This window comes from Sander vitreus, chromosome 14, assembly GCF_031162955.1.
Source record: "Sander vitreus isolate 19-12246 chromosome 14, sanVit1, whole genome shotgun sequence".
In the NCBI taxonomy this organism is placed as follows: Eukaryota; Metazoa; Chordata; class Actinopteri; order Perciformes; family Percidae; genus Sander; species Sander vitreus.
This window is the reverse complement of record NC_135868.1, coordinates 15579853-15600133: the sequence shown is the minus strand read 5'-3', so window position 1 is coordinate 15600133 and position 20281 is coordinate 15579853. Positions and strand designations below refer to the sequence as shown.

Sequence of the window (20281 nt, the reverse complement as noted above, 5' to 3'; positions counted from 1 at the left end):
TAATATCTGGGTCTGCTCAAGCTGCTTTTGGACATCTTCTATGGTGTATTTCTTTAATAGTATGTTTTCATGCTGACACATTTTCAATGAATGATTAAAAAGAATGAGCACATCTTGATTAACAGTTAACGGTTAATAGTCTAAAACATGCTGTATCTAAGAAGCTCTATAGGGAATCCATCACCAATCAGACTCAATTACTTCAGTACCGATACTAAATCAGAAACAGGATGCCAAATCATGTCCATGAAGAGTAAAGTCATGCCAAGTAGCGTTAATCAATGATGAGTTCCTAACTGATCTGACAAGGAGGTCATACAGGGACACCACCATAGTCTCAATCCTTCTGGACCATTACCACTTTGTGGGCTGTTTTGTTGTTATTGTGCAGTTTCTGGTCATCACTCTGGTATTTTCTTTTCCCAGTGTTAAAAAGCCTGTTGGCCTTAAAGATCCTAATTCAACCAATTTAATTCTACACAGTAAGTCCACATACCTAGCAGCAGAGTGGTAACCCCCAGGGACAAGAGAGTTTGGTACTTTCTCTAATCTGTTCTGTGCCTCCAAGCACAATTTTCCCTAACACTTTTACTTCCTTTCATATTTTGATTTGAGACGTGCAAATGAGTCAAATGTTTTTTAAGTATGACTCATGGACAAAATAAGCCAACTTTGGGAATGGGGATGAATGATAATTATTTAAAAGTAAGAGTAGAGGTTACTTATAATTTCTGAAATAGGTTAAGGTGAGTCACTTCATATGCAAGTGTATGTTCAATTGTTGTGGTAAAGAAAAGGGTGAGCAGATGGCATCTTAGGGTTTTCAGCTTGACTGTTACTTATTCTCACCAGATTTATCAATAACTCGCAGAAGTCACAAGCCAGTTTCTTACCTCCTTGGCACTCTTTATCTTCTCCAGAAAGGTGTGTAGTTCCCTGGTTTCGGCATAGAGAGCACGACACACAGCCTGGTAATGGCTGGGGGCGTCTGATGGGCTGGGCAGGTGGGAAGAACATAGCTGTAGAGGAGAGAAGGGAAATAATTAGTTATATATAGTGATACTTTAAAAGGGACCATCTTTATTTATGTATTTATTTGTTTATTTAAAAAGGGACAATGCACATCAATTGACATTTTTTGTTTACACTCAAAATGTAAATGTGCCAGAGTTAGCAAAAAAGCTAATTGTCATCTGAAGTCCCTTGACTTGTAGTCCCTATAGCACTTTGAATGACATTTGTGATATTGGGCTATATAAATAAAATGTATATAGCACTTACGTACTTATGCAAAAATCAGTAACTAAACTTGGCCAACATAAAGTACATATATTTTGTATCCCACATAACTTCTTTAATCTTGTATAGTTAAAGCAAGGTGAGTCTTTTTGATCAATTATTTATTACATTTTGAAACAAAAACATGCATATCAAGAATATACACAGAGACAATTATTACATTATTCAGGCACAATTTTATGGAAATACCCACCATTTGGTTAACATGTACAAAGATAATATAGGCTTTTCCATCTGTTGAAATCATTGACAAATTCTTCGGTCAAACCCAAACCTTGTTAGCCTAGAAATCTAGACGCACCCTAGTGGCAGCAAATGTAATTTGCAGCCAGGGTCAGTCTAGCAACTCTCCGTTGGCTTGCGAGCTGGAAAAACCAAACTCTAGTCAGTCCAATCACATCGTGTATAGAGTCGGTGGTTGGGCTTAACATAATGACGGCAGAGTTGCGACAGTTCCGCGTGAATTCCCTACTACTTGAAAACAAAGAAGATGGCTGCTGCTGCTGGCAAACAGTGGTCTTTCTTGGGGGTTAAGCTTTTCTTTGAGAAAAGAACAAAGAACGGCACTGAAGTCATTCTTAAAAAAAGGATGATGCGTTCAGAGTTTTGCCGACCGGATACGGCAAAAGTTTAATCTATCAATTAGCGTTGCTCTGGTTGGTTGTAGCGCTATCCTATTGCGTGCAGAGAGAATTTGAAAGACAACCGTTTATCCCGCCCCTCGGATTGAGCCCTGCCAATGGTTTGGAGTTCCCAGACCCAACATCTTGATGTGGGTCTGGCTTGTCAGGCTAAAACCTTGTACTAACAAGACTAAGGGTCTATAGCCATGCTAGCAGCTGAGGCACAGTGGTGCTTCGAGCTAAATGCTAACATCAGCATGCTAACTTGGTTACAATGACAATGCTAACATGTCATATTAAGCAAGTATACCGTTGACCATGTTCTCCATCTTATAGTTTAGCATGTTAGCATGCTAACATTTGCTAATAAGCACTAAACCCAAAGTACTGCTGAGGCTGATGGGAATATCATTAGTTTTAGTATTCTTTCTAGTATGGCTAAAAACAGTACCAGAGCTTTTAACAGCATGAACCTGATTGTCCAGATGAAGAGACATTGCCTCTCACTAGCATCACATATGCACCATTTAAAGCTCTGACCCATATGGTATTTGACTGTGATTGTTAACACAAGCTGCCTGCCAGAGTAATGGATGAGCTGCCAAATTATGTCCAGTGACACAAAGCAAGGAAACTTCAAATGAAGGAACAGTCATTACTCATCACATACATCACTGGTGCCAGGCCTTTAGCATTGTACATGTATTTTATTGTAAAAGAGCATTTTTGTTATCAATAACTAAAAAACCATCAAACTGTTAGCCACCTCTATCAATGTTTCCTATTATTATCATCATCATCATCATCATCAGAAGGTGGCACTAACTGCCAAATTTTATATGCCTCAATTAATCTAGATCTTTATCATTGACCAGTATTGTGTTAGTGAATTAACTCAGTTAGCATTTGCACTTGGTTTAGCTAAGGTTAGCCAGCAATATCTCTGTTGAGAGGTCCTACATTAATTTGGAGATAAAACCCCGTTGGTAAGAAATAATCCTGGTGAAGGTGTAAAAGACACAGGCAGTGTTGGTGAGTGACAGAAAATGTTACGTTACAGCCTCTCTAGCTTAACTGTCATGATTTAAGTGTCGGGATTTGCCCCATTTGGTCATTTATCATGATGTAGAAGCTATCTTGGACCAAACAGGGGCTTGAGTTGAGCATTATGCAGCTGCTGGCCAGAGCCATGATCTGTTTGGAGACCAACAACAAGGAAAACAAATGTGCACATTTAGATTAAAAAACAATCAGTCAACCTAACATAATGCATTTTATTTGTATGATGTGGAAGCATTCTTCACTCAAAAGGTGAAACAACACATATGATGGGTTATAGTGGGACTTAACCCCAACCCAATCCCAACCCATTAACTTCAACTAGAACTAAAATCTGGCACCAATGCAAATTTCTAATGAAGTAGGAATCTTCCTTTTTTCGATTTTCCTCGACACAAAAGAGAAAACCAGACGAGTGACATATTCTCACGTTCTCCTGATGGGCTTGGCTAGCCACAGGAATGTCTGACTCAGCAAAAAGTGTCTTCTTCCTCATGATGCGTGAGAAGGGAGTCTTTACGTCCATGCTTAAAATAACGCTACATCGGTGGTTTCCACCGTTATGCTAAAAACGATGATCTGTCTCAAGCACGAAACCTTATCTTTTGCAAAAAAATAAGGGAAAGCAAAGGTGGAGTCTGTAATTCTAATCCAATAAACAGTTGTCTATTTTGAGTGTGCACTGAAAATCCAGTGTTTATACACTGCCCTGGATCTGTAAATGGGAAACGCGCTACGTTCTGTTCATGCTTGTGCACAGGGGAAAGGCCATGGATGTACAGAGAAAGACAGCGGGAGGGATGCTATATCTGGTACATGCCAATGTTTTGAAGGAGTACTAGGAGTGGTGTATTTGTTTGTCCAAATGTCTTTCTTCAAAATCGCAGACTCCACCTATATCAGCATGTACCTCACATTTCAGCATTTGATGAGCCAGAATTAAAAAAGGGACTACAATCCAAACTCCAGATTGACAGCTAAATTCACTACATTTCACCAAAGCAATGAGGAAACTCATTCAGCACATTCAACGTCTAACTATTCCTGTTTTAGTGGGATGCTTCACTCGCAAGTCAGGTCATCTTTTGCTAGCTTCACGTCTTGCTGAACTCTTATCGACCCAACCTACCTCTGCCTGACAGCAGAGTACAAGGAAGGAGGTCAGTCAGGAATGTGCAGTTATCTACTCCAGCCATGTCATACCAACATATTGCAGTTTACACTCAAGAGAATGATTGTTGGAGAAATTATGAGCCAGGCAAGGCAAGACACGCCGCACTGACAGCAAACAGACCTAATGTTTGTGTTCTACACCAGGGTTTATTATATGGAAGGAATGGGCTGTGAAAGTTTCTAAGCCAATTCCCCAAATACCAGAGTGTTTACACAGCTATAATTGCCAGTTTCACATTGAAAAGCTATTTGGGGAATTTACAGCATTACAGACACATATCAAGGGAATATGTTTGGAGGTGTATTAATGACTACATGTGGATGCACTGCTCCCTTAACAGATCTGATGTAAAAAAAAGAAATTTAAAAAAAAAATGGGATAAAAAGGAGGAAATAGTCAAAGCAAAATAAAAATCTGAACATTTAATACGCCTATGACAACTTCGATCCGTCTCTGATCCCTCAAAAACATGACTGATCAAAATGTTGCAGTAAATGATAGACTTATTATGGGAGTGTGACAGAGTGGGAGGATTGTACTTTAAACACACCTGATGTATCTTACTTGAAGAACCCCCCCCACAAAAATCAAGCGTTCATCAATCCGCAATCTCCCCCCCCCAACAAGAACCTACCGTGATGAGGTCTCGATAGCTGCGAATGCTGGTGACTGAAGTGGTGGTGGCAGAGACGGGCTCCTCTTCTTCCTCTTCGCACTCATCTTCCTCCTCTGTGGCTTCGTAGCCCTCGTCAGGACAGGGGTCACTCTCGGTTTCTTCTGTGTTGGTCATCATGTCGATCAGGCGCTCCAGCGGCGGGCTGAGTTCACGCTCCTCGTTTTCTTTGAGGCCAAAGTCCAGAGCTTTGTAAATCATGACACCGAGTGAGTCAATAACCTGTGGGACAATGGACAAATGGGATGGTGTAGATTATTATTGTGTACTGGAAAATATACATTTTATAGACTTTGGTCCAATGGAGGTAAAAAAAAAAAAAATAAAAATAACGGTGCAGGATGGGGTCTAGTTAAGATTGACATCCACTGCCTTCCACAATATCAGATGTTTTACTTCTAAGCTAGATATGAAAAGATAAAAAGAATAATTAGAATATGAACAATTAGTATATACACACAAATGAATGGCTCTTTAGCTTGACAATTAGGTAGGGAAACTGAGGGACATTTCTAATTTAGCAAGGTAGTAAAATATTTGTTTTCCTGTCCACTGACATTTTTTCCCTTGCTGTTATGTGTCAACATGTGTGCCACAATGTTCTATATAAACTATATCTACAACAAACTCAATTTACCTGAACAGACAAGAAGACAGTTCATGTCCTCATACCAGATGTGAAACGAGGCCACAGTGTTCCTCCAAACAGCGCGATTATTACCATAATCTGGGGATGATTTTATTTCATCACTGCTTCCCTACATTAACAAGCAGGGTATGACCTTTGTTTTGCAGCTTGTTCCAAAATGTCTCAAACAACTACCCGGTTTAGGACGAGACAAAGTTGTTCTTTCACTGCAGAATGACAAGTTGTCCCCTCTTGATTTAATCAAACCACTGATCTCCGTTCAAGGAGTGTCTAGAGCTATCGGTTCTTAGTCAATTAGATCGGACATCTGGGCCTTTGTTGACCAAATATGTTTGTTTAGTTAATTAGTAATAAAAGAAATGAAAGATATTCTTTTGGTTTTTACAAATGAAATAAATGTTCTTTTAGGACTTCAACTTTAACTGACACTTTCAACTATTTCCAGCACTTATATTTTAACTGCCATTGAAGTTAAGTTAGTTTTTTTTCCCCCCCGTGATCCAACAGAAGTGTATTTTCCTAAATACAGCATTACAGCTTCACAGTGCACTCTAAGACAGCAAGAAAATATACTTGCATCCCTTTTCCTATTTCCAGTGATCTATTATAGAGTGGCCATCATTTTTCTACAACATCCAACAAGAGAGTTATGTCAGTGTACAACTGTTGTGGCTATAAGGTTTGCACAGGATTTGAATGAGGATAGAAACTGCTGGCTGCAATCTATTTGTTTGTGCACAAGCAACACCTCAAAGCTATTCTGAATTTGTTTTGAGGTATAAAAATAAAATGATGGGCTAACTCACTGCTGCATTACGTCATTACTGTACTGTATGTTGTTATTCAGAAAGGAATGGAGCGACATTGTTGAAAAAGGGAGGTGTCCCAATAAAAAAACAGTGTTGATGTGGGTGGAGCTGGTGTTGTCAGGCATGACTGGCTATGCTTGGGTGAGGTACCAGAGAACAGTACCTGGGCTGTGGTGTCTGGGAGTGTAGTGCACAGAGGAAAGGGCTTTGACTGAGCATGTTCGGGATTATTGACTGCAGGTACAGAGGCGGAAAATCATTAGATAACTGACTATACTGTAGTAATACTGTAGAGTCAAAGTGCCACCCCTCAAGTTTGGACTAAACTCACTTAGAGGTTTCCTATAGATACTTTTTTTACATTGATCTTTCTAAATAGCATGACATTTCTCAACATGTTGCACTGTTTCTACATTTAACAGTGAAAATGGGAGCCTATTACATTCAAATTATAAGCTGGTATCCACTTCCATATTTATCTACGTCTTCTTCATCTCTGCATTTAAAATGGTGTAGACATCACAGTTCTACATCACCTGACTAACAGGGCCTGTCTCTACCGCTTTAGCTTCATGTCTATAACAGGACAGTCGGGTCGTTTCATGTTCGTGGTGTTAAAGTCACAAGAGCCTTGAGAGAGAAATCATGTATAATAAAACTTGGTAGAAATAACAAATAAACAAGAACATTTGTATTTCTTCACTATGTTCGTCTTGTCAAAAGAGTTAAGTGTACAACACTTTTGAGCAGGATGGTAGGTCTATTTCGGAATTTGTATCATTATTATTCTTTACGGATCCAATCCCTGACCTGTCAGTTTAACTCTACTCCCTATTCAACATCTTTCTATAAATCTATGTACAGCATCAGTAGGCTAACATAAAATACCAATACCGTGAAAGTAGCAACAGCCTTCTGAATGTGAACTTATTGATCAAATTTTTCCTCTCCTTATCATGTATCAACCATCTGTGTGTGCAGATGATAATCCTGTCCCAGGGCCAATATATATCCTTTTCCTTAGTGTCTTATTATGTAACCTTATAATCCAGCTGTAGGACAACATGCACTGTAGTGGGCGGAGACTAGGGAATTCTGTGCAGACAGCACAAGGGGTGTCACTCATGGGCCAAAGGGACGCAAGGGTTTACATTGGACCAGGCAGGTACAGTGAATTAACAAAATGTGTGGAAAATCCTCTTGTATCCATGTGTAATTTAAGCAGTTGCATTAGACTAGATTTACATTTAAAAAGGTCCAATAGTAATATATTTACTATAATAAATCCAAAAATGACCCCAATGAGTCATCAGATATTAAGGAAACATGCTAAGTTGAAATACTATCTTTTCTGACAACAATGCCAATGCCAGTATTTTCTCCTTTTGAAATTTCCATTCCGTGACGGAATTTCTTTGTGTTTTGGCCTGTTTGTTGTTATCAACCCGCCCAGTTTGACAGGCAGGCCGGGTTGCCAGATATACCTGTAAAAACGTAAACCCAGCACACTACAGCTGTAAGGTTAGTACAGCCATAAAAGCAGAAAACCAACGAACAGGATCAACGGAGATTGATTTTACCAGACAAAAAAAACGGCACATTTCTAATAGTTGCGTGACAAGAGACGTAACAAACCCGTCTGGGTAAATATTGGAGATATTGGGCTGTAAATCGGAAAGAGAGGACCTTGAGTTTGCAGTGCGTTTAGCGATTGTTGCCGTAATTCTAAGCCAATAAAGTGTGTTCAGTCGGGTGGAAAAGGACGGCAAGGTAGTGGTATTTTTAGCGGTTCCTATCGTAATTCTAAGCCGAAAAAGTGTGTTTGTCAGTTGGGTACAGAGCTCCGCGTGAGCACGGGCTTTTATGACAATAAAGGCCTATGTCAATATAGCCAGCATCTAACGTTAGCTACTCCGCTGTGCTGTGGAGTAATGTCTGGCTATGTGAGACAAGCGTCTAGCAGCATTGTTGTGGATGCTCCGGTATCAGCGTGGCAACCAACGTGAACGTGGGGAGGAGGGGGCGGGGGAGACGACTCTCCAGTATTTTGAATTTGTACTGCAGTAACTATTTTAAACACTAGTTGTCAGTATTACATATTGCACCTTTAAAGGGACATCTGCTATATGGACAAAGCATGGGTAGATTAACAGTTATTGTTTAAATCCAATTTCCCAACACAAAATGGCTTGTAATAATTAACTGCCTGGTACAGAATGGCTCGCTGTTCAATACAGCATTAATTACAGAACCTTGTACAATAATCTGGTTTATGTTGTCCAAGCTTTAGGCACTCCAGAGCATAAATAACAGCTTAGACTCAATTCAACAAATACAGTTAAGTCCAGATATGAATGGCTAGAAAAAAATGTAAGTGAAGGCTGTATAACTCCACCAACATGGTAGTATTGCAACAGCTTCATGATTTTGTGATCAAAGAATGACATCAAGTCCACTATGAGCTGATGGCAGGTGGAATGAGGAAGAGGCATCTTAAGTATCGATAGCCAGCAGCATCCAAGAAAGAAGAAAAATTACAGCTAGGTTTTCCTACAATCTCATTTGAAGACCTGTGACTCAAAGGAATGAGGCACGGAGCCAAAGCAGAGGAGGAAGGAGGGGAAACAAGTATGCGGATAAACAGTTGGGGAAAAACAGCCAGAAAATCCACTGCTGGGTTTCATGCACAGGCAGAAATGCTTGGTAGCAAAACCGCTAATTGAAACCAGGCTCCACCCAGGATAGGTGGAAGCCTGCCACGGTGGATGAAACACTCATGTTCCCATCGCTGTGGTCTTGGACAACCACAGGTGACACAGAAAATCGCCTACATTTGCATCAAATGCTGAAATGTAGCAGGATGAATCATCTGGGTGCAAAAAGAAAAAAAAAATAATAATAATAGTACCCTGTGTGTCACAAAAAATACTCCCAAAAAAATCCATTCAGAATATTCCTCCCTCGGAAGCAATGTTTCTCACGCTCCACAAACAAATAATGATGCCAACAAGCTTGTGCATGACATCATTGCTCATATTTTCCAACAATGAGTTGTTTTATATTACAAAATCTCCTCACATGAAGACCCGTGTCAGAGACATCAGCTTGACAATCAATGACGCATAGGAAGAGAATGTTTTACTCCTGAATAACCTTTGTCTCCTGAAGGAACGCTGCGTTTCACATCAAATCCTAATTGCTAGAGCTAGCCAGCATAACAGTACAAAATAGCTAAACTCTATAAAAGTAAGACTTCAAATGATGGATAAAATCATTAAAAAAAAAAAATAAAATAAAAATAAAAATAGGACTGGGCACACTCAACTTGCGTGTATACTTCAAAAGCTTTGAAGGTTGGGTGCTGGATCCTAAAAGTGAATAATCATAAATAAAGCTACTAGGACAGCACTCCAATTTGATCGTTTCTTGCCACACAACGGACGTTTCGGGTAGCGCCCAAATCATACAAATGAATACAGATTTTTTTCTAAAAACATTTGTGCCCATAAAAAATTAAGAGCACTTTTTCCACTTAAGCACATAAAATGGGTCAAGCACTTGGCAAAACACTGGCCTTTTGACTATCAGGGGCATATAATTAAAAACATCTGTTTGGTGTGCTCTCATGCCAAACAGCTCAGACAGGCAAGCAAGCAAGTTTGGTCACTCATGAGAATAAATGCGATCTCTGTTGAGGCTAAAACTCATGCATTTACCGTGTGTGCTGCTTTCTTGACCAGAACTTGTTCTGAAAAGTGATTCATTCTAAATACGACTACCTCCGGTTAGACGATTTTAAATAAATGAAGAAAATCTCTGATTAACTGCCAGTTTAATTCATATTGGGCAAACTGAAAGGACAAATAATCCTAAAAAAAAAAAAATTAAATGAAAAAAAAAAATACTAGATTGAAAAATATAAATATACATATTCTCAGTTGTATAAGATGGCTCAACAAGCAGTGCAAGAGGAGCAACCATAATGGGGAAAGCATCAGTTATCCAACCAGTACGCAGAAAGAATGAGTCGTTTGTGTGAACGTTAATGATGCTCTTTAACACAAACACAGGAGAAAAGGAAAAAGTCAGGCTTATGTGCTGCTGAGTCTTTTACCACACAGCTCAGTTTACACAGAAATATACAACTACTACTAGTTTTCCATGAATTAATTGTCAATACATATCAGCTGTCATGTTGATGTCTATGGATATGCCAACATCTAGAGCTGATGAACTGACATGCTGATCTGCACCATCGCAGGTGACTTCAGATTAAGATGGAGTTAAAGCTAGGGCACGTCTGGGAGAGGAGGACGTGGAAGTATCATAGTGAACAATATGAGTTATATACTACGACGGAATATTTACCAATTATTAGCCCAACAACATGTCCTTACAGCAGCATGGCTAACACCAACAACAGACGCTAAAGTTACCCATAATCCATCCGGTGTATCTCAACTAAGGATCTTATAGTAGCCCAAAATACACAACAATATGTGCTCCATAAAAACTGATGAAAATCCTTTTTCAAATATATGAAAATTCATTTGAAAGCAAACATCTGTATTCTTGCAGACTACAGCAAACAGGCCGGACATCATTTTTGGGTTGGAGTTAACACAATCACATTCTTGCCTTTGTAGTTACAGCCCAAGGCAATACTGTGACCATCTGAGTTCACAAAACAGTCAGCTAAGCAGCCTTCAGCGTTTGCTGCAGTAGTAGAGCAAAGCCATCACAACACAGACAGTTACATAACCAGAGCTAAATCTAGAGGTATTTCACTGCAAGAGCGGATTCTGGGCCTCTTCCAGTCTGAAGCGTCATTATTCATAGTGGAACAGAACATGATGATGCCCATTCATATCTCCTGGTCAAAAACTGTCCACTTTGCATTCATATATGAAGTCAGCTGAGGACTGAGAAAATGTCCCTGTGCATCAAAGAGCCATCACTGACATGTGTCATAATTTCAAACTACCAGGGTGATATAGGCATAAAAGCTGATATTGGAGATGCAGGTTAGATAGAGAAAATATATTTTAAACAAAAAGCATCTCCAGATAAAACTCAAATAGCCTTAGCGTTACATGGTGGTGCACATGGTGGTGCACATGGTGGCACAAAAAGTGAGTATGCACTATATGCGGCGCATAGGGGCGCAGCACCATGGGGGGCGCCAAAGCCACAAAAAAAAAAAATAATATTTTTTGTTTGGTATTTTCAATATGTAGCTGCTGTATCATTTATGCATTTTCCTCAATGTTATATAATAACATTTGAGAGGACTAACAGGCTAGAGTAGGCGCCCTGTCTCATAAGATTCCTCATAGAATGTTGACATAGAAGAGGGAGGGGGAGGGAGCGGGTGGGCGCCGTGAGCGCTGAGTTTCTAACAGCTACTGAGAACATATGTGATAAAAGATCTGATAACCTTGTAAACTTGACAGACTGAAAGGTAATTCAATTAATCTCTCAGGCCTGACTGGACCAGAAGAAAATGAGAACTAGATTTCTTCTGTGGTTAAATAAATAGAATAACCCGACACAAAGAGCTCAGACTACTTAATAAATTGCATTTCTGTGGTTAAGTGCTTGCTGTGAATATCCCTGTATAAGCAAAAATGTAACCCTAGGGGGCTGTAATATGAGCCGCTTTTAAGTGTAGCTGTCAATGCCACAAAAACCAATTGATTGATTGATTAGGATAAAAAGCAGGATATAACAACTAGGTCACTGGTAAATGTCAGGCATACAGGTACCAAACTGGGTGCCAATCTCCAGGGGACTACTGTATGTCTGGACTCAAAAGCCACAGACAACTGGCCCAAAAACACACTAGGGCTGCTCGATTATGGCAAAAATCTAAATATTGAGAACATGATTGTTTAACAGGTCTACTCACTGACTTTGGAAACTTCAATTATTGAACTGAAAAACGAAATGAATTCTTGAATTTTAAATATAATTCAACAAAAAAAATAAAAAGCAATGTACAAAGATGAATAAAGAAATATTCATTTTTAAAAATTTGATCAAAATAAATATCAACTATTTTGTAAGTCAACGTTAGTGCACTTCCACAACCTACTAAACATATATTGAATTTATAAAAAAAAAAAAAGTAGACCAAAATAAATTAAGATAAGCTTTATTGTCATGGCCAATCAAGAAAACATGTGACAGCCACAGTCTATATACACCACATTTACAAACAAACTACAGTTAAAACACACAAAGAATATTGCATGATACACTACAGTACACTATTTAATATATTGCACACAGTCGCCTTCAATAAAAGTTATTGCATGGCCACCACCTCTGGAAAACTATATACATTTAGTAATCTCTACTGTATTCAGCATATTCCAGTAGTAACAACAAAAAACAGCCAAAAAGCACGCCACTGTAAAGGGGAAGAGTGCGCTGGTTTATAAATGTATTTAGAGAAAACAGAGCATAACTTTGACAACAGAATGCGGCTAATAATAATTTTATCTTGATTATCTTGTTTTATAATTGTTGGAAGCCAAAATCGTAATTGAAAATATTTTTAAGAAAATCTGATTTGATTAAATCACCCAGCAGAAAAAAGCCATCATTAAAATTATGTTAAAAAAAAAAAAAAAAAAGATGTCTTTCCTCTTAAAATGTGCAGTCTGGAGTCAAGAGCTGACAAGAGTAAGAAACAGTCTTTATGAGACAGAGCTCATTGCCTGCAGTGACTGGTAAGCAGGGAAGGAGACACACACTAAACACAGACACCTCACATGCAGATCGTTCCAGCCCCTGTTCAACCAGCTGCAGCATGGGAAGCCATTACTGTACACTTTACATGCAAAAATATGCTCCGCTAATCTGAGCCAAACAGCCAAATGAAAATAGAATAAGTGAGAATGGTGATCGATTTGAATCTAGATTTAACTTTAGAACATGAAAAAAAAAAAGGTCTGTGACTAAACAACGCTTCGAACTTGGTGAATGACGGGTCCATATTATTTGGAGAATGAGAGAAAATAAACCTTTAGACTTCTCGCTTTAACTACCCAATTGCTGACCGACGACTAAGCTTATTAGAACCATGTCAAAATCAAGGCTTCACCTTGTCTTGGCCCAAAATGATGCTACAGGGACCCGAGCAGACCTGGAAAACTAGAGAACTGTAGGATACTACAACTAATCTCACCTTAATCTTTAACTGAGGCCCAACTGGGTTAAGCTTGTCCTGAAGGCTACAACAGAAGGTGCAAATCTCACAAATTTCCTCACAAAAAATATATTTACTACTAGCCATGAAGGTGACAATAAAGCACCACAAGAGAGAAGCTTACTCATGACCAGATTTAAAGCAAGTAACAAATCAGTATCTTGTTTGAGATTACTGATGATTATCCCAGCATAGGTTCTATGGTGTAAGTGAGGAAAAGTGGGTCACCTCAATAACAATGTCAAAATGAGGGACGCAGGTCTATGGCCAAGATGTGACCAAGTGGGAGATCACTGCTGTGTATTATCAATCAAAAGAGTAAAACAGTGTTTGTGTTAGTTGCTCTATGCACTAAATCAATTTACTCCAAATTATCTGAATATAATTAGGCCAAGGAAAAGCACCAGGGTGAATTTATAGTTCCATTTAATGTTCTCTAAGAACATTAAATTACATTGAGCACATAAAAAAACCAACACAAATCAAACAGACTACAGCTATGCTCTGTTGTGAGGCAACTGTGCTCTGAGCTAAATGCTAACTTTAGCATGCTAACATGTTCATAATAATGCTAGCATGCGTATGTTTAGCAAGTGCAATGTCAACCATGTTCACCTTCTTAGTTTAAAATGTCAACCTGCTGGTGGCACTAGAGGAAAAGACAGGGCATCATCAAAAATCAGTAGGGTTTATCCTCAGGGGATCATGAATGTATCAACAACTATTGGATGGATTGCCATGAAGGTTTGTAGAGATATTTAAGTCTGGACTAAAATGGTGGACTGACTGACGGGCCAACATTGCCATTGTTTTGTTTTTTAGCATGCGACTAAAACAAGCCACTAACAGAGAGCTCACGTGACAATAAATTATATCTGTGCTTTAACTGTCAGTTCATGACTTTTTTTTTTTTTTAATATATAAACAGGTGTGTCCTCGAGGTTTGGCCATGTGTTTGTGTCTGTGGGATTGTCATGCTGATGCACAAATAGCCATTGTGCAAGATGTTGCATATTTCCAATTCCAACAAAACAAGGCGACACACTTTGTTCATTCGTAGAAACATAGTACAACCAAAGCTAATGATGCAAGTAGCAACCCAGCATCAACTAGCTAAAATGTAGTGTAAAAAGAAGAGGAAAGAGTGAGTTGAGGTAGGGGAATTATATTTCCAACTAAGCCACGCAAAACCACACACACTGTGCATGCCTGTGATCACATGAACTAATACGCAAACATGAAGGCCGATCAAACTGCTCAGAGCTGACAGACGACTCTCTGTGTAATTAGTCTATGTACACATAATAAAGCTTTAAGAGAGACTTCTCCTCCCAGGATTATACAGTGTACCTTGCTTGGCCTAACAGACACTGGACACATGTCCTCTTCACGTGGTTTCGGTGATGAGTGTATAATAATATAGAAAGTAATGCATTTAATAAAAAAAGAGAAGAAGTCGTAGTCTCTCTTAAGTGCTCTTCTGCATCAAAGTGCAGCAAGCACAATAAGTATAGAACAAAGTACAGAGTGCTATTTGCACAGAGCTCACTCCCACTCACTGTGATGCCCACTCACTCGTGTGCATCACAGGTCAGGGCTCAATCGCTGGGACAAACACTTGAAAGGTTGTCATTTGGATAGGTAACAGTTTATCGTTATCTTGCTGCTGAGCATTGGAATGTCTACTTTTCTACCAGTTCCTAAAGAGAAAACTACACACATGAAAATACCATCCCTTTTCACCAGCATTGATAATCAGTTAATGTTCATATAAATGTCCTTTTGTATTGGCTTCATATAGAGGACATTTTTTTTCTCAAGGTTGTCAATATTATTGCAACACAGAGGCCACACCAGCCTACTTGTGGTACAATTGCTCACTAGTAGATCCAGTGGTGGGCAAGCTGTGAAAACAGTTTGTGAAATATTTTTGTCATAAGCGAACTAACTAATGCATGACAGTTGTGGTGTGGAAAAAATGTAATCTGATAACTGAATTAACATTCTAGTTTAAATTTAAAAAAAAACAGCATATTCTATCTTGAGGATAATAAAACTGCATGACCACGAATAATAGCAAACCACTCTACCAGCACTTGTTGAAAACGAAAACTCATTTCTAAAACTGAACTTGTAGCAATTAAATAGACATGTGAAACTCACCTCCAATGATGTAGGGGCAGGTTGGTATTTATCTGTAATGACAGAACATTAAGAGTTATTCACACTCATAAAAACACTGGATAGTTATTCATTTGTGCAAACACACCCTCTAAATTATTTGTGGACATGTTCTGTATAACTGTGCAAGACATCTTTAAAGACAGAAAAAACACCTCATACAGTGTTATAGAACATAAAATATTAAACTTGGGAATGGAGACAAGACTAAATTTAGCGGGAGCTGAAAAGCATGATTGCTCGCCAGCGCTGAAGACGTCTGTAAAACTGAGTGAATTAATGATTATGTTTTCTCTGCAGACACTGAACACTGCCTGAGGCAAACTGAGGTGTCAAAACCTGCCATCGGGGGCTAGTTATAGGGCTGTGACTCATACTCGGGAGAAAGACATTGCCCTCTCTCAAAATGGAAAATCAAAATAAAGAACCTTAACCATGACCTTTTAAGTAAGCCTTTTCTTAACAACAACAAATCACAGGAACCTAAATGGATGGGAAAAACCTGAAGTTTCTCTTTCCCTTATTGGACAAAAGATAAAAGCCTGTACATCTGGATTTTCATGTAAGCGCACATATTTAGAGGTTTATTCCTCGACGCAGAAGTTCCAGGGTTCGAGTCCGACCTGTGACAATTTCCTGCATGTCTTCCCCCTCTCTCTCCCCTTTCATATCTAGCTGATATACAGAATATCGTTCCCACACTCTATTATCATTTTTACATGCACTTTTACTTTTGACAGCTAATCACTAGGAAATCGTGATTGGAACATGGAGTAACTGCCAGTAAGAGTAACGTCAGGGGTGAAAGTACAAATAGAGAGATAGATCTGCAGACTTTGACACCAGTCCAGAGTGTAAAATGAGTTAATTGCACATAAATAAGACACTATGACCAGACGTGTCATCTCCTAGAATGCTAATACAAGTGCCATTTCAGTTTAAAATCCCATCAATTGAGGAAATGATTGAGTAATAAAAAAAAAAAATGGACTACTCTGACTGCTGTGGCTACACACTATGAATTTTTTTATATATACAGAGCTTAAGGAGACATTCACGGAAAATACTTGTTTCATAGTGTAGCTCAGGTATGCGCAGGTCACTATGAATTACAGCTAACAGACGGGAGCAAAAAATAAAACAGTCATCCACCAACGCTCATTTGGGAAACACTAGATCCTCTGTTTGTCCCAGCCAAGGAGAGATGGCTTGGCCAGGGCCCTGGTCTCTCCTAGACCGAGTAAGTCACAGTGGGCATATGTGGAGCAGTGTGCAGTGTCACCCAGACTATCCTATTCAGAGAAATGCAAACCTGTGGGCTGCTGAAAAAAGGGGTTCACAGAGAGTGGGATACAGATGGGTAGATGTAAGATTTTTCTACAAGACTGAATTTTTTTAAAAAGGGATTTTTTTTTACCCATGTCTACTCTAAGAAATTAATACACAAGAGATTGTAAATCCTTATTTAACCCCCTTCAAATGAGATAATAACCAGATCAACTATGAATAACATTCCAGTTTGCATGCACCAAATCAACAAATCATCTGCACTGTATATGAATCATTGAAAATATTGGAGGTAAACAAGAGCCTCATCTTGATGCAGCATTCAGGTCTTTTTCTAGGCAAAGTGGCGTGGGAGTGAACATATTCTTCCCCGCGCTGTGTGTGAATTGATCGGACTGCAGCAGGAGCAGCGTGGATCTCGTATCAATTGAGCCGAAAATAAATACTTGCTGCTTATTAGTCTGATTCGGTTTACTATGCTTCACAAAAATACACACTTCCTGCAGTGTTTGGCTCAAGATGACATCTTGATACAAGCAGTGAGAAGAGTGACTTGAAGACCTCAGTGTTGGTGGTCTGGGTGTTAGCCCAAAAAAAATGCCACCTTGTCACTGACTCATGTACAGGCCATACGTAGATTGCATAAGCATTGATTTTCTGCTGGGGTAGCAACCTCTGAAACTGGCTGCCGAGCTACTGAAAGCTTAATAGGTCTCACGTCTCTCTCATCACCAGGCCTAATAAGAATCAGGACATGGCAGAGCTGTCCCAAAATACCTCAGCCACTAGCCAGAGGAACAGCAAAGGACTCCGTGTAATCTCCAAACTCATCAGATTTCTAAAGTCTGTGCATCTAATCATCACATTTATTCTATTTTTAGCAGTGACAAGACTCAGCAGCACAGGCTGAATTATAGCAGTTTATACGGAGAGTGTAATTTCCACAAACAGCAAACATAACTGGTTGGTTAAATATGCTAGGATGGGGGAAAGCTGGACTGAGGAGTTAGCTCAAGAGAGAGCTTATGTGGGGGTATAAACAGGGGAGGGGAAACTAAGAAGAAAAGGTGGCTAATAACTTCCCAGGAGAGATAGGATAAAACCTCAGTGCCAAGGCTATGCTGACAGCCACACCTCCTCCCACACCCAGCTTTATCTCTCACATATTAATGGAATGCAGTTAAAAGGCTTTGAGACACTCGTTGCACCTGGTGTACTAGAGAAAGCCTTTGAGACCCAGAGTAATGGTAGTTGTTCCAGTAGTTGATTGCTTTCAGCTTTGCAACCCCGAGTGTAAATCTATGCATCAACTATATTACAAGACAGCAGGGTCCTAGTCATTCGGACTGGAATTATTCGATACATTCTGCCTGTTCCTGTCCGTGAGGCCAGACAGGTAGCGTGTTGTTAGGTGCATTAGAAAATGTTTTTTTTCCCCATTAACAATTAATAGTTTGGTCTATAAAATGTCAGAATATAGTGAAAAGGGTCTTCACATTGCTGGTTTTGTTCTAACAGCCCAAAACCCAAAAGTATATCATGAAAACAAGCAAATATTAAAGCATTTGAGAAGCTGGTATGAGTGAAATCCTGGCATTTGTGCTTAATGTCTTATCAAAATTGTTGCAGATTAATTTTCTGTCAATGGACTGATCAACTCATCTAGTCATCGTTTCACCTCCGAGGCAAATAATCAAGTAGGAACACAAAACGACAGGAAAGTGGACCTCACTAATCAGAATTTAGTGGATCTACTATACGCAGCCCATGTGCATGCAAGCTTCCAGCTTACTATTTTTACCAAACTATATTAAAACGTGGTTCCACTGGGTTTAAAATCTCCCAGGTGCATTTAGCCCACACCAAGCACCTGCTCTGATGCCCACACTAATCTGTGCCTTTACCCAACTGTCACAACACAAATAATGGGGCTGTAAGGCAGCAATATGAGTCATCTGTGTTGGTTTGTTTTGCCAGTATTTCACTGTAGTCTTGATGCTGGTATTGCTTTGCTCTGGACTGGACCCAAGGTGCTCTGCAGTTTGAATCCCTCACATGGTTCATTGTTTACTGTTGCCAACTGACCGCTGCGGGAGCATCATTTCAAACACAAACCCAAGCAGTCATTCTGAGCCAGCCTTCGAACACACCAGTTTGAATTAAGCAATAATATGAGCCCCGTTTATAATGCAAATATTAGATCATATCGTGATAAAAAAAAAAAACTGTAGGTTCATAATTGATAATACAGCTTTCTATCTGTGATGCATTTTAATAACCGCATCGGGCGTCTGTAAACAAATTCACCACATGGCTTGAAGCAGACAGTCACAACAATATGGCCTCTTTGTAAGGATGCTCCGTTCGTTTGGCCTGCGACTGATGTGAAGGAAAAGGCTTTATTGTTGGCAGCCTGTTGAGATAGCAGTCTTCGTCGTTTTAGCTGCGCAGTTACTCAAACCAGACAAATGTTTGTGTAAATCCCGACACATGGTTCGTTTACCTGTGCAGTCTTCAAAGTGCAGTTTCACAGTCCCGTCTCTCCCGATCCTCACATCCCCGGGTCCCTCAATCCTCCTCGGATAGTCGACGGCTGAAGCACCGGAAGACTTGGAGCTTTTCCTCCGAGATTTCTGCGCTAAAGTCCGACAACATTGATAACACACCGCCCATGCCTGTTCCTCGTTTATCGGCTGGCTGTACAGTTTTAGGATTTCTTCCAACGAGACCTCCGCGGCTCCGTCGCTGCAGTCCATGTTCATGTCCCCGTAGTTCAAATCGGAAGAATCCCGAAGTATGGTCGCATTGGTCGGCGAAGTCAACATCCTGTCGTCCGTCCCGGGTCGCTTGGCCATCCTCACCTCATTATAACCACATCATTTAGAGAGAAAAAGAAACGCAATTAATATTTCAGAATCACTCGGCTACATAGACTCAGACTTTAAGCTCTCAATCAGCTGTTTTCTCTCCGGTGAGAATGAAAAGCACCAACTGTTCACTGAACGACAGCTAGCTTGCTGCATCACGTTCCGCCTGGTCCCACTGCCCGCCGGCTCACTGCGCATGACTCGCTTGTCCGTCGGAAATGGTAATTTTAAATATACCACAGAGCTTCCGCCATCAGGTGTGTAGTCCAAAATCCATATTAAAGAATATTGTGATAACACAACAATAAGTGTTGTTAAGGCTAAAGGGTCTGTTATAATTGTGAATTATAATGGTCTGAATAGGTGGAAAGTAACTAAGTAGCCTACTCAAATTAATTTGCAAAAACAGATAAAGGCCATTCTTAAAATAAATTAATAAACCAGCAC

The 20281-nt window shown here is 39.6% G+C and overlaps 1 protein-coding gene across 2 annotated transcripts in view; it reads right to left on the bottom strand.

Moving 5' to 3' along the window:
• Positions 1–20014, bottom strand: part of spire1a (spire-type actin nucleation factor 1a) — a 33907-nt gene extending 13893 nt beyond the window's left edge. For both annotated transcript variants that reach the window (XM_078267402.1, XM_078267404.1), the window contains exons 1-4: positions 19471–20014; positions 15663–15694; positions 4790–5050; positions 894–1019 (exon numbers count right to left, since the gene is read on the bottom strand). In XM_078267402.1, the coding sequence (XP_078123528.1) occupies positions 894–1019; positions 4790–5050; positions 15663–15694; positions 19471–19822 (771 nt within the window). In that variant the 5' untranslated portion in view covers positions 19823–20014. The remainder of the gene's footprint in view (positions 1–893; positions 1020–4789; positions 5051–15662; positions 15695–19470) is intronic.
• Positions 20015–20281: the final 267 nt, after the last annotated feature.